We start from the raw sequence: 15,162 nt of genomic DNA, 5'->3' as shown, positions 1-15,162 counted from the left end.
CACAAAGAGACAGATAATATGTAATTTTGGCCTGGGGCCATCTGAGCTCTGTCACAATTATTGAACCTTGCTGTTGTGGCATGAAAGTGACCACAGATCATATGTGAATGAAGGAATATGGCCGTGTTCCAATAAAACATTATTTGCAAAATGTGGCCCACGGGAAGAGGTGTGTTGATTTCTGATTTTTCTAAATTGGTAACGCTGTGTGGCTCAGGCCCCTGAGAATTTCAACCAAGGATGGGGGTGGGGTCACCATTTTGAGGGCTGCCTCTGACCTCAAGGTTGAAGAAGGTGAAAGTACTTTGCCCTCTCCCCCACCATCAGGACCATAGGCATGGAGTGGCGCTTAGAGGCACAGGTGCTGGAGGCACCTGTGTGCAAAGCCCAGCCGTGCCCCAAACCAGCTGAGTGACCTTGGATCAGTTGATTTACCTTTCTGTGCCTCAGTTTTCTCCTCTGCACAACAGGGAATGGTGATGACATCCTGCTCGGGAGAGCTACGCTGGGGGTGAGGTGAATTAAGACACAGCGAGTGCAGAAGTGGGCCTGGCACGTGTGGCACTCAGTACAGGAGACCTGCGATTGTGACCTGAGCATCCACTAAGGAATGGGCCTGCATCTGGTGAAAGGTGTTTCACAAATCATCGCTCTGACCCCTCAGAATTTGACCCGGGGTGGGGGGCAGTGTTGTCACCCTGTCCTCCAGGCAAGGAAGGGAGACCTGAACAGGAAGGACCCCGTGAGTGTCCTGCAGTGGCAGAGCAGTATCCAGTGATGGTTTCTTTTCTGGAAACCAGTGGTTCTCAAGCAGGGGCAATTTTGCAACCCATCTGCCCCACCGAGAGGACACATGGCAATGTCTGGAGACATTTCTTGTTGTCACAACTTGGAGGAACATGAGAGCTTTGCTACTTGGCATCCAGGGTCTGAGCCCATGGATGTGGCCAGCATCCTCCATGCACAGGACAAGCCCGTCCTGTGAAGGGTACTTCCAGCCTCACCTCAGCAGAGCCAAGGTGGAGGGGCCTTGTCCCACATACACTGCGTCATCAGGATTCCTCAAAGGTAGGCAGGGACCCCAAGTCGATTATCTGGGAGGTGCTCCTAAGAAGCACGGGTAGCAGAGAGGTGAGCGAGACAGGCCAGGAAAGGCCTGGAGTGGAGGGTATGACCAAGCAGGTTTCCACGAGGGGCAACTGTGCCCGATGGCCTTGGGGACCCCGAGGGCTATGCAAAGCATGCACATTTCAGAGCTTGCTCACCCGAGGGCCAAGGGAGCTGAGATATACACACCAATCCCGTCAGCCATGGGCCAGAGGAGGCTCCAGGGCACTTCCAACGTGCCCCGCTCACGGAGAAGGGAGCCTGGTGGCAGAGAAGCCTTTCCACCAAGCAGACACCTCCATGGGAGCTGGCAGTTAAACCATAGGCCCAGAATGGGAGGCGCCAAGGACTGTGGGTGAGCCGGGCTGGCCTCTGTTCCTGGCCACACGATCCCCAACAGGATACAGCACAAACATCCCCCAAATAAGCATCCAGCACAAGCCTGGTTCCCGGCAAGAGTAGGCAAATTATTTGTTGGGTAAGAATCCGCAGGAAGCGTTTCCTGGGAAGAGCCCCAGGGATCTGGGCTCTCTGATACAAGGCTCACCAGGGGGTGTCCTAATATTGTTAGTCTTCAGGATGGAGCCCAGGTTCTTGGGAAAGGGAACAGAAGCCAGTTCCCCATCCTGGGGGATTCTGCTCTCAGCACTGGGCCAGCACAGCCTTGGGGTGCGCCCAGTGCTACCTGAGAGACCTGCTCCCACGGGGAGGCCTAATGCTGGGCAGCAGTGGCCATGGACACCTGGGTGAGGTGGGAACTAGGCTTTGCTGAGCTCTGAAAGAACATCATGGCGGCGGGGGGTGGGGGGGCAGGGGGCGGAGCACAGGCTAACGCAAGAGACAGGATACCTGACCGACAGGCCTGCCCCAGGCCCAGTGGTGCTTGGCCAAGGAGGAGAGCCAGGAAAGTAAGGGGCCTGGCTCCATGAGGCCCCTGCCAGGGAGGACATCTGTCTGCTTTCCGAAGAGCCTCTCACGGCTCAGCACAGGGTCGCTTATGCAAAGGGAGGCTCAGGCCCATTGTCCCTCAAATGGGATCAACATGCCTGCAGAGGTCTAAACAAAGGAGCCTAACAGAAAAGAAGCTGTAACTCAGAACTACTTTAACAGACACCAGAGAGGGCCGCCTAAGTGCCAGGCCCCTTTTGAGTGCTGTGCAGATTCATTCACAGTGTTCGCACGGCCCCACCCCATCATGGTGAGCCGCCCTGGGCAGAGCATCTCCTCATAGCAGTCACTATACGGACCACAGGGCATCTGCCGCCATCTGGTGACAGTGCCGCTGCTCGCCTCCCCACTGCCGTTCTCACCACCGCTCACCACGGTTACCACGGGCAAGACCCCCCCCCCCACCCAACGCGCTGCTCTCTCGTCACCTCCTCATGTCACCGAAGTTTTGACTTGAAGTGAACATCGCAAGGCGGACAGGAGGGCAGCTAACATTCGAGTCATCTTTAGGTGCCGAAGGCCCTGTCCGGGTCCCTTCTCCCAGCAACCCTATGAGACAGGTGCTGCAAACAGCCCCACTTACAGCTGAGGACACGGAGGCACGCAGGGTGAAGTGACTTGCTAGGTGCAGCTTGGATTCCAGAGCCCATGCCACTGTCACTACCCCGTGTTGCTTCCTGTCTAGTGGCATCTCTGTGAGCCAGGTGGAGGGAGCTGAGGCTACCAAGATACTGACTTCCAGGTCCCAGGTCCCCAGCCAGCCCCAGAATCCTGACCCCTTGTCTTCTTGTTCCAAACGCCTGGGGCTGTTCCCAGGTTCAGGTGGCAGGTGGACCCCTGGGCCGGGCTGGGAAGCTTACCAAATTCAGACTGCGAGCCGGGGTAGATGATCCGGAACACATAATCTGTGGCCTCCTCATCCTCCTTGTCTGAAGACGTCGACTCCGAGGAACCCTGAGGGCTTCTCTTGCGCAGCTTGGGAAACACTTTGCCCTGGAAGGACACGTCCCAGTGAAAGGACATAGCTGTCCTCAAACCTGCACAGCCTAAGGGTCTCGGTGGGGCATGCACCAGCCCGTGAAGTCACATAAGGACCCACACCCCTAAGGCCACTCACCTTTCCCCGCTGGGACCAGAGAGGCGGGTCCAGCTGCCCGTGGGGAAGCAGCCCATTCTCCAGGCACGAGAGGAACTGCAGGAGGTGCCCGCCCTTGGGGAAGCGGAAGGGCGGCCTCTGGATCCCATCCTGGCTGACCAACACCACTGTCCCTCCGCTGTCCACTGCCACCATGACCAGCAGAGAAGACCCAGTGGGAAGTCACTATGAGGCATGGTGACAAGCCCCCAACTCTGCAAATACACGTCCCCAGAGGTGCCCAGCCAGACCAAGCATCTGAGGCTCTGGGCCAGGCCTGGGCAAAAGGTCAGGGCAGGTTTCACCTCTCCCGTGTCCCACCCATCCCACCCACCATCCACCTGGATGGGGAGCTACAGGACAAGGTCAGGAACAGTGTGGTGGCCTCCCTAAAGTTACCTGCCAAAGGAAAGATGCCCTGAAACACCCACGCTCCTCCAGAATCTGCTGCAAATCCACCTGGCTCACTGTGGCACGGGGTGTCCAGATTTCACCCCTCTCAGGCCCCTAGGTGACTCTGGCTAGTGTGGGGGACATTTCCTGTGCACCAGCACAATACCTACAAGAACTGTCTTGTCCAACACTCACAATATCCCCATGAGGCCGATCTACTACTTCACAAATGAAACCCAGCCTCCAAGAGGGTAAGTTACTTCCTCAAGGTCACAACTCCTAAGACTCATGACCATCTTAGGAGTTGAGCCGCAGTGTCTCACACCTCGGTGAGACACAGGCCACTCGCTTCCTAAAGCAGGACGGCCATCTGCCTCTTTTGACTGTAGGTTCTTCTGACTTTAAAGAACCACCCGAGGAGCACTGACTTTGGAGTCACAAAGATCTGGTTTGAGTCCAGGCTCTGGAGCTTACAGGGTGTGTGGCTTTGTGTCAGGTGGCTTCTTCACCTCTAAAATGGGAGTACACCTCTCACTGGGTTGTCATGACAATGAAATAATAGGCATCGCCATTTTATAGAGGGAAAACCCAGGCTCAGAGAGGTACAGCCACTTGCTTGAAGTTGCACAGGTAACAGGATGTCCACCACATTGTCTCATGAGGCTAATGAACAATCAGAGCTAGAGGCACCAGAGCATCCAAGAGGAACACCAGCCAGTCCCGTGATCTCCTGTGGTCCCTACCTTGCTGGTGACAGTGCAGGTAGACAATCTCCTCCAAGCGGATGGTCATGGCGTAGTCCCAGTAGACACTGGAAGGGAGAGAGGTGAGGCTTGTAGGAAGGCCACCTACCTTATGGTGGGCAGGGGCTTTGGAAGCCAGAGGACCACTCCTGAGGTCCTCCCTTGTCCCCAACTTTGGTGTCCCAGCCTGCCCAGCCTTTCTCCTCTTCTTTTGGTTCCAGAGCCTCAGTTTCTGAGGGAAGCGTCCTCCCCGGCCCATGTGGCCCAGGTAGGATGAATCCACGACTCTCTACCTCAGGACTCCAGCAATGATCACCTGACCCAGGCCTGGCCAATCAGCACGCTCCACTGTCCCTGCACAACGCTATGGTGGACATTTGTGTATAAGCTTTTGTGTAGGTAAGTTATCATGCTCCTGGGTAGATCCCTAGGCATGGAGGTGCTGGGGCCTCTGAACCGATGAACCTGCCAAAGGGTACAGAGGTTCTCCCACTTCACTGCTCCACATAGCAGGGCAGGGACAGGGGCAAGCCCAGTCTGACTCCAGAGCCTGAGTAGCCGCCTCCTGGGGACATTTCTTCTCTAACACTAAGAAGCCCAGCTGGGGAGTTATGTCCATGGTTGTGCAAGAGGAGGTGATGGCTGGAAAAAGAGAGAAGAACTCCTGTGCTTTCCCAGAAGGACCACCCCCTTTGTCTTCAGTGTCTCTTAGTCCCAAAGGGGATGCTGAAGCCCCTGGTCGTCTCCCGTTCCCGCACTCCATCCTCATGTTTCTGATTCCTGCCTGTTTCTCTCTTCCAACTGAGGCTCTGGTTGAGAGTAACAAGGTGGCAGGGAGTTCAGAGCTCAGAGATGTGGACATCCCCAACTCCAGGATGGTGACCTTGAAGGTCCAGATTTAGTTGAAACTCAATTTTGCAGCATCTACGTCGCGCCTGTTCACAGAGGAAGATGATGTGGAAACGCGGAGCCCCTGGTGGCAGGAGCTGGAGCAGTGGGGGATGAGCTGGCCAGGGCCTTTCTCCAAGCTGGCATCACAGGTTTCCCACCCACACACTCCTGGGCCTCCATCCAAGTGAAGAGCATGGTCCTGGGGCTGTTTAAAGCTTTAGGAAGAACATGCCTCGGGGGTGCAGAAGCACTTATTAGACCCTCTGGGAATCCCTTGAATTCTGGGGAGACCATCTTGTCCAATTCCCTCACTGAAGAGGAAGGGGAAACTGAGGCTCAGAGAGGTGGAGTGACATACTCTGGGTCACCCAGCAAGGTGAGGGCTGGGCAAGGACCTTGTGTACTTGGTTATTTCTTTTCTTCCCCAGCATAATTTGAGCTCTGAGAAGGTAAGGATTTTGCTTTCCTTTGATTGACTTGCTAGTGCCTTGTGTCTAGAACAGTTGCAGGGAGGGTGCTCAGTAAATATGTAACAAGTAGGTTTTCTGAGCTCCTACTGCGTGCTACAATCTGCAGCGGGCATCAGGAATCAGCTGTGAGCATGGCAGGATCTTGGTCTTCAAGGAAATTGAAGTCAGGGTGAGGCAGGAGAGAGAGGAGCGTACACAGCTGATCATGAGACTACCGTCTGGCAAATGCTAGGAGGGAGATTCAGGGCTGGGGTGAGCCACTCTTGCTGGGAGGCCAGGGAAAGCCCAGTTCCAAGGTTCACGATGAAGAGGCAAGTTCCAGGCCAAGGGCCTCTCCTCAGACCTCCACTGTTCTTCGGCGAGGGCCTCTTCATTGGAAACCCCACGGTCTGGCAGAGACAGAGTTACCCAGCCCAGCCTGGGACCACTGGTACCTCTCACTGACCACCTCTGAGCAGGAAGTGAACAGCTAAGAAAATGCTATGAATCACCCCAAGATCTAATATGGACCCCACTGAGCTTCATATTAAGTAGAACACAATAATAGTGTTTTGGCCATGTTTCTTGAAATGAGCCCTTATTTTTTTAACACTACATTTTAAAATGCATATGAAATCACAGGTCATCTGCAAGCTTCTCAAACATGTCCAGGTAGGGGATGGTTAACGGCCAAGAGGGCTGGGGCATGGGAACCTGTGCCATGACTATTTTTAAGTCAAAAATTCTTGACTGTAAAAATGTTTTTTAAGAAAATGCAAAACAAAAAACAGAATCTGAGGGCTGGGGTTGTGGCTCAGTGGCAGAGTGCTTGTCTAGCATGGGTGAGGCACTGGGTTTGATCCTCGGTGCCACATAAAAAAAAATTTTTTTAAAAATCAAGCTTAAATTCTTAAAGAAAGAGAGAATTTGACATGGATTCAGAACAGCCCAATCGCTGCTTCTCCCCATCAGCAGCTGGAATGACACAAGTGGGCCACCTCAGACCCATGGCTGTCCTCTGTTCTCCCTGAAGCTGTCCCTGGTTTGGCTAGAACAAAGGTATTGCAGGAGGGAGCCCCAGTCTGGTGGTTCTTCCCAGTATGACTCCAAAGCCACTGCGGAGTTGCATATATCATGGGTACCAAAGAAGAGACAGCTCCAGGGACCAGAAACCCAGTAACAACGCCAGACCCCTGTTAGGACGTGACGGGAAGGGTGGGCCAAGGCTGGCCACTATCCTGTGTTTGCAGGCTCCGTGGTCTTTGTAGACTTCCCTCTCTGAGTGGTGTTCAAGCCAATGGCTACCCCCACCCCCAACACTCTTCCCTTGGTTTCTTCATCTTCCTGAGTCTCTGAGTTGCCCCTAAGGCCACAGTTGCAGGGAGGCTGGGCCAGGTCACCATAACAACTAGGCGGAGGGGCAGACAGGGCAGGGTGCACATCTCCGCTCCCAGGTGGGGCCCAGAGAGGGGATGGACTCGGGGTGCAGCGAGGACCCAGCAACCTACCTCTTCTCATAGTCCAGGTCCCCCATGGACCCATTCATCAGTTGGTTGGGTGTCCACTTCAAGGTCATAATGTCAGCTGTCTGGTGCAGGGACAGGTACCCAGGTACAGCCTCCATGTCGTCCCTCTGCAGAGAGACAAGGGCTTAGGACTGGTCATGGTGTTGGAGTACATATGGCTGAAGGCCCTGACCCGTTAGACTCTGGGGTGCAGAGCAGGTTATCTGAGAAGCTGAAGTCCTCCTGAGCCTCTTTGGGTGGCCGCGCTCAGCAAAGCTGTCTGCAGCCAACCTGTGGGTGGGGCAGTACTACCAAGTACAGCTGTGAAAGCTGCCCACCATCACACTCTCCCTCTCAGGCCTAGGGGTCTTTAGAACTAGGAAGGGGGCTCTGTCCCTTCTCAAAATGGCATTTATCTGGGCCAATCTTAAGGGAGGCAGAGGTGGCAGCTGAGTTTTGTGGCCCATTCCCCAGCAACCTGCTCCTTCAGTGTCCCCAGCATGCTCTGGCCCAGTGGTCAGATCTTCCACCTTCCTAAACTCCCCATAGGACTTCTCACCTGCTTTATTTTATGCCAAGTAGGAGGGATGTGTCAATAAACGTCAGACATGAAGGAGGCAGTCCCTGCACCCAATCCACCTCAACGACAGGCAGAGACCCAGCACCATTTACTGAGCACCAAGTGCCTAGGGAGTACGGCTCAGTCCTCACACACAGGCTCCGCTGAGCCCCGTGCCCCGTGGAGGAGCACTACCACAGCCTTCCATCAATCCCAAGATGCACATTCTGTTCCTTTCACATTTTAACCTCCCTAAATGGGGACATGTCTTACCCTTGATGAGAACTCACAACCATGACGCAGAGGTGACTGCCTGCAAACTCAGAGCTGTTCAGCCTGTCCTCGCTTCAATTGAGTTCTGTGCATGGCTATTATTTTGCATGAGCAGGACAGGTGTTATTTTAAATGCCTTCAGAGAGATTAGCCTGTGATTCAGCTTTGAATTGAAAAAAGTTACTGTGACACAGAGAGGCTGGAACAGAGCCGCAGACTACTAACGTGATATTGGCAAAGCAGGCACATTATTCATCCCTGCAGGGAAGCCTGTGAACCCAGATGCCCTTGTAAAACAGCAAGTGAGTGCTTCATAGGACGTCAGACCCATCTCAGAGATGAGGATGCATATTCCTGAAGAAATGCTGCACTTTCTGGGCTTGTGGGTCAGGGGGCACCACATTTTTTGTGTAAAGAAACATTTGGCTTTGTGAGCCATACAGGCTCGGCTACAACCTAACTCTGCCACCATAGCCTGAAAGCTGTGCTGGATAACACACAAACTAATGGTCATGGCTGGGTCTCAATAAAACTCTATTTATAAAAACAGGTGGAAGACCACATTTGGCCCATGGGTAATAGTAGAACAGAGAAGCATGTGGAAAAACTAGGGCATTAATGATTCTTAGCCAAAGTGATATAGAAGATTAAACTCTGGACTGCGGAGGCTTTAGGAATATCTTAGCTAATGTATTTTAATTACATTTTCTCTTGTGTGTATGAAAGAGCAATGTATGATTAAAAGACAAGCAAAAAAACCTATATCTGGTTACATCTCAAAGACCTGATTCAAATGGGTAAGGTGAAATTGTGTAGTGAAAAAGTCCCATGTGTAATTTAAATAGCATTTTAGAAAAAAAGGCACATCTTAAAATCATGGCTTCTTAAAGACTTGAGCAAACAAGGTTTGTGCCCACAGAGAGCAGATACCGTGGCTAAGACGAGGAGTTGCCCAGGGTCACCCAGTGATTGACTGAAACTGCACCCACACATCTCGGGTGGCTGATGACTCACAGAACTTCCTCCCAGCAGAGCCCAGACACTATGCTGACCCTGTGACCCAATGGCCCTGGAGAGGGGACAGCCAAAGGAGACAATGCACTAGGGCAGGGGCTGAATGTGCCCCACTGTCCCTGCACCCCTGGAGCCTGGCCAGCCTCTGGGGCATAGAAGGTGACTGATGAGTGGCACCCGTTGGCATGAATCCAAATCATGATTCTGTCCCCTAATTCACCTGTACAGGCCTCAGTATTAGGACAGGTGAATGGGTGGGTGCAAAGGTGGTTAGATAGATGGGTGGGTGGGTAAAAATATAAACAGACGGATGGACAAATGGTGGGTGGAGCCTGGACAGAAGGAGGCCCAGAGAGAATGGAAGAGAGCTGACTGGCTGGACAGCAGGCTAGAGATCCGGTGAGGATGGGTGGACAGATGGATGGATGGATGAATAAACAGACGAACAACCCAGAGCCAGAGGGAAAGCCTCCTCCATAACCTAGAGCAGACACTCAGAGCAAGATCTGGCCCACGGTGGACACTCACCGGCTGAACCAGAACGTTGTTCTTGCCGTAGAGCAGGGTGGCTCTGGAGTTCTGGTGCAGGGACTCCACATAGTCACGGGCAGACAGGGACGGCCGGTCGTCCATGCTTCCGCTCGAATGCCTCTTCTGGATCTGGTAGTGTGACAGGAGACAGACAGGTGGCCCTGGAGTGACCTCTACCCTGTCCCCTGGCCCAAGGCCCTCCCACAGCCCCACCTCCCACAGCCCTGCGGCCCACAGCACTCACACAGAGGGCTGGCCGCTTGCTGGGTGAGTCCTGCCGCAGGTGTGAGCTATGGATGCGGTGCCTCTGCACCAGCTCGTCGGCAGAGGGGTCGGTCCAGAAGTGGTCCGCGGTCTTCATCTTGGTGTACTCCAGGGCACAGGGCCCCACTGCAGAGCACAGGGGGCTGGGAACTGCAGCCCCAGAGAGCCCACCCTCCCAACTCCCGAAGGAGGGGCCACTCGCTCCACCACCCCTCCCCTTCAGCCAGCCGGGAAGCCCCAGAGTCCTGCAAAGAAGAGGCCAGAGGAGGCCCTGGGAGCAGGAGGCAGTGAGCAGTTTGGATGGAGGAGGCTGGAGAGGATCCAGGGGCCCTCAAGAGGCACCCCTTAGGCCCAGGACCGCATGGAAGTCAGAGCACCAGACCACTTACCCAACAAGGATGCAAGGATGGGACCGTCCACGGGGTCCACCAGGAGAGCTTCCTTCTCATAGTATTTACTAGAAGAGGAAAGGAAACATGGGTTTGGATGGAGGCCAGCAGACAAGCAGGTTCAATGCCCCACTACCTTATTACTGCCAGAGCTTTGGCTGCCCATGTGTCAAATGGGGACTATCACGGTATATATCACAGGGCTGCTGGAGGACTTTTGAGAGAAACGAGATGAACAGTATCAGCGTGGAGTTTGGTATTCACCTGAACACACGGGGCCCTTGAGCAATAGGAGTAATGAGCGGCAGGCTGGATGATTCCACCAGGACTTCTGCTGAAGACAGGAGGTCCTGAGAGGCTCAGCTATGTCTGCCCTTCTCTGAGACAATAAAATGCCTCTTACCTGCACTGTGCTCCCAATGCTGTGCTAACAGGCCTTCCTGCCCCGACACCTCATGCTGGGAAGGCTGGCCTGAGATGCTCAGAAAAGCCCCCTGAAACTCAGCTCTGCAAGGTACTATGGGACGTCATCCAGACAAGGATCAGGCTGAATGCTTCTGCATTTGTTTGTTTGTGTGACTTACGATGGTGTCATGGTTTCTAAATCCTTGAAAACTCATGCGACCCCCAGACCAACAGAATTCAAAGTTTGGAAGGAGCCTCCCAGGGATGCTGGGTTCAGAGAGGGTAAATGACTTGCTGGAGGTGACACATGTCAGGTCACTGCATCTGTAGGGCTGTGCAGGCTTGAGCTACATCCAGTTGGCTTGGCCCTTGCTGTCACCCAGCAGTGTGTGGAGGACATGGGTGTGGGGTCAGACAGACTGCATGGGAGCCCCGCTCAGCCACTTGCCACCTTGCTGTGGCTCCCTAGGCAAGTGAATGCCTCTCTAAGCTTCAGAGTCCTCTGCGGTAAGATGGGAAGAGGAACAGAACACACCTGCACAGGTTATTCTCTCCTGCCCCCCCGCCCCTTAAGGCCACAAGTAGAGTCTTCTACAGGAGAAGGAAGAAACCCAGGATCCCTTCACCCTGCCCTAAGTCAGAAGCCTATGATCTTAAACACCCAAATCCTCTCATTTTTTTAAGCTGGCCTGGCTCAGGGTGGAACATCCAAGAGGCCTGTTTAAAATCACTTTCAAACCCACTTGCACTGTCAATGGGACAAAGAAAGACTCGAGGGTGCAACTCCCAGGACAGGCAGCAGGTGGAGGCAGAGCACACCTGGGCATCTGGCCTTCCCCCTCACCTGCTGTTTTCCACAAGGTAATGCACAATCTTGTCCAGGACCTTCTCAAACAAGGCAGTGCGGATCCACAGGTGCTTGATGGCGAGTGGGGACAGGTTGGGCAGCTTGGGCAGCTTCCGAGCATTTTCCTGGAGGCCCTGGATCTGGTTTCGCCTTCAAGACCAACAAGAAAGAATGGAAACAAAAAATGAAATCCACAGGACCAATATGCAAATGGGAAAATGCTCATTCTTGCTAGAAAATGAAGGAAGGACAGCTAAACAGGAGCCCATGTTGCTCCAATCATCTGGGTCAAGTGTTGAAAAAGTAATAATCCCCAGTGAGTGTGCAGATGTGGTTCAACAGAGGGTTTTAGATGCTCTTGACACACCTCCCTCTCTCCCTGGCTCCTTCCCTCTCTCCTGGAATGACATGCTGACCAAGAGCCTTGGACTACAGATCCTTCAGTGGCTCCCCAGTGTCCCTGCAAAGGAAGGTCTTCCCCATGACTGGCAGGGTGCTCCATGACCTGCCCCCACCTCTCCAGCAGCCCCTTATTCTACCTGCTCACTCCATGACACAGAGCACGAGAAGACTCCTGAGGCTGCCAGGCTCTATAGAACTTTCCACATGCTGATGCCGCTTCCTGTTTTCCCTCCTGTTCCCATTCCTGGGCTGATCCCTTCTCACCCTTTGGGTCTCAGCAAGGCCATCTCCTACAGGAAGCCCTCTGGAACCAGACAAAGCTGATCTCTGCCCCCTAAGCTGTTCCATTTTCTGTGTTCCCCTCCGTTGTGTGATCTTAAGAATATGGACTAAGCATGTGGTAAGCACAGGCCCCCCTGTGTCTGAACCTCCAGGGCCCAGCACAGTGCCTGGTGTACAGGGGGATGCTCAGTAATCGTGTTCATGAATGAGTGCACAAGCGAATGGATGGTTGTCCCTTACGGCCCGGCAAGGGCAGGTCCGATCCCTCCCTAGGAAGTCAGACCCACACGGTGGAAGGCCCTGTTATCTGTAATCAGCCAGGAATTCAGCAGGTGAGCTGGAAGGAACCTAAAGGTGGCTAAGAAGTCATTCCAAAGGGAGCTGGCAAAGCCCAGTCATGAGCTCTACCCACCATTCAGTTATGGAGAAGCCCTGGACAGGCAGGGCCTGAAGGGTAAGAGCAAAAGGGGGGGCCGTTTCTCCCTCAGTGGAGTGCAGCCTACACAGAGATGGCAACCTTAGGGCACGCTGGAGTTTGGATCTGAAACGTCCCCCAGAGGTCCATGTGTCAAAGCCTTCCCCCTCAGCCTGGGGCTACAGGGAGGAGGTGGAACCTTTAGTGGGAGGGCCTGGCGGAAGGTTTTAGGTTATTAGGGAGTACCCTCAAGCGACCCTGTGAGATGTGGATCTCTTCCTTCCTCCTTTAAATTTTTTTTTTTTTTTTGCATCCTGGCCATAAAGTGAACAGCTATCACACCATAGGCCCAGTAACAGGGCCCACTGATCATCAAAAACACCCTCTCAAACTGTGAGCCAAAGTCAACCTTTCCTCTTTTTAAGTTAATTATGAGAGGTATTTTGTCACAGTAACAGAGAACTGACAAAGACTATGTTTATCTCTCCCCTTCCCTTCCCTTGCATGTGACAGACATGGCCAATCAATCCACACACATTTTCCCAGGATGCCCAACCATGGCTTCAGAGTCCTTCATTGCAGTCTCTGGGAGCCCCAGGCACAATTGGAGCGAAACCTATTTGCCACCCCTAACCAGGCCCCAAGTTGGGGGTTTGGCTGTGCATTCAGGACTTGAGGGGGTGATTATGGCAACAGGGACCATGTGACACAGTCAGTCCATAAACCTCCCCAGCTCATTAACCAGTCACCATGACAGGGGAGTGACACTCCTCCCCCTTCAATGGATGCCTCAAAAAGGGTTTTACCCAGTGGCTCCAGCAGCTGCCCCTTGCAGATGAGAGCATGTTGATTCTATGAAACTTTGCATTGAGAACAGGGTGTGGCCCAGCACCACCTGTTTCCTGGGCATGTTCCAGGTGCTAGACACTGCCCCAGATGCTGGGGACACAATAGGGTGGCATACATGTAGCTGCCATTTCTCATGCAGAGAGGACGATCAAGTTCACAATTAAACAAGAAATAGCTAATTCCCAATGGCAGGAACAAATGGGAAGGAAGTAACCAGGTGATGTGAAGGAGAAGATGGGGTGAGGGCTGGCAGTGACTGAGCTGGGGAATTCTGAATGATGACAATAAACAGCCATGGAAGACCAAGTCGGGGAGCCTGCTGGAGGTACAGTATGTGCCAAGGCCCTGAGGTGGAAAGAGGCTGGCAGGTCTGAGGAGCAGAAAGAGTAGCAGGGGCTGTGGATTCCTGAAGGGACTGGGGGTCACTCTCCAGGGGACTGACCAGCCCGGTCCCCACACTCACGTGCTCTCGATCAGCTGCTCCAGGTCCTGGACTTTACGGCTCAGCTCCTCGGCCGGCGGAAAGCTCTTGCCCACCTTCATGAAGAGAGCCGCGATCTTGTTGCTGCGCAGGAAGCCAGCTGCCCGCCGCCGCAGCCCGTGCAGGATGCAGGCCTCCACCGCAGCTGTGGGGACATGGCGGTCAGCAGCACTGACTCTCCTGCCCATGTTCCCAGCAAGGCTCAGAGCTTCAGTCAGACACGGGCTCCTTGGACAGCCAGTCCCCAGCATCACCTGCCTCCGCCTGCCCTGCACCCCAGCCGACTTCCCCCTCTAATGAAGCAAGAGAGCTTAGTGGGTGACCCACAGTCGTGGCTCAAGGCTGGACCACCTCTACTCAGGTCCTCTGCTGGTAACTAGCCAGCTGTGTGACTGGGCAATGACCCCCTCGGTGTCTCGGCTTCCTTACCTGGAAAGGGCAGAAGTGTGAGCATTGGCCTCAGAGCTGCTGTTACGAGAGGAGAGAATGCATGGGAGTACTTAGCAGAGCCAGGCACATAGTGGGTGCTTTATGAATATTAGCTATAGTGCTGTCAGAGAGGGAAAGATGGACCATGGGACTGCTGAGCTCTACCTGGCCACAGAATATCAATATTGATATCATCATCATCGACACTGTGTCTGTAGCGCAGCTAACACGTATGGGTCTCCTTTATTCTCTGCCAGGCCAGGGAAGAAAGGAAAACTATCCTCACTCCTCAGATGTGGACACTGAGGATCAGAGAGGTAAACTGAACGGCTCGAGGCCACCCAGAAAATGAGTGATAGAGTCAGGATTCAAACCCAATCTGAGTTCAAGGTGTGCTGTACCTGAAACTCTTTTGAGGATTTCATAGCAATCTTCTCATTTCCATTTTCCCTGGAAGTCCTTCCTAGCTCTTCTCAGAACAGGACACCTGGATTATATATAGCCTGGTCTCTAACATTAACTCACTGTGTGACCTCAGGCAAACCACTTTCCCTCTCTGGGCTGAAGGGAGTCATTTTGAGTAACTGGTCCTGTGCAGGCCATTCTGATGGCCTCTGGTACTTCTGGGAGCCCTCCATCTTCTCACCTTCTCCTCATGCCAGTATACAACAGCTACATCGTTAATGCTTACTGAAAAAGTGAGTATGTAACAGCAGCTACTCCTTATTGGGCACCTGCTGGGTATCAGATGACTGTTAAGGTTTACCTCACTTAACTCTTGAGACAAAACCCATGAAGAGCCCTAGTGAGCCACGCAAGGTGGATGGCTTGGCCAAGGTCAAGAGCAAAGA

General features: G+C 53.6%; 1 protein-coding gene across 2 annotated transcripts in view; it reads right to left on the bottom strand.

The window, feature by feature from the left end:
* The window catches only part of SGSM1 (small G protein signaling modulator 1), an 80,362-nt gene that overhangs the window by 39,530 nt on the left and 25,670 nt on the right, over window positions 1-15,162 (bottom strand). For both annotated transcript variants that reach the window (XM_081285408.1, XM_081285409.1), the window contains 9 exons: window positions 13,865-14,027; window positions 11,451-11,603; window positions 10,202-10,269; window positions 9,793-9,938; window positions 9,546-9,677; window positions 7,175-7,299; window positions 4,327-4,394; window positions 3,173-3,336; window positions 2,916-3,048 (listed from right to left, as the gene is read on the bottom strand). In XM_081285408.1, coding sequence (XP_081141534.1) covers window positions 2,916-3,048; window positions 3,173-3,336; window positions 4,327-4,394; window positions 7,175-7,299; window positions 9,546-9,677; window positions 9,793-9,938; window positions 10,202-10,269; window positions 11,451-11,603; window positions 13,865-14,027 — 1,152 coding nt within the window. The remainder of the gene's footprint in view (window positions 1-2,915; window positions 3,049-3,172; window positions 3,337-4,326; window positions 4,395-7,174; window positions 7,300-9,545; window positions 9,678-9,792; window positions 9,939-10,201; window positions 10,270-11,450; window positions 11,604-13,864; window positions 14,028-15,162) is intronic.

Source organism: Spermophilus citellus, assembly GCF_964194105.1.
Source record: "Spermophilus citellus genome assembly, chromosome: 3".
Lineage (NCBI taxonomy): Eukaryota > Metazoa > Chordata > Mammalia > Rodentia > Sciuridae > Spermophilus > Spermophilus citellus.
This window is presented reverse-complemented; position numbering and strand designations above follow the sequence as displayed.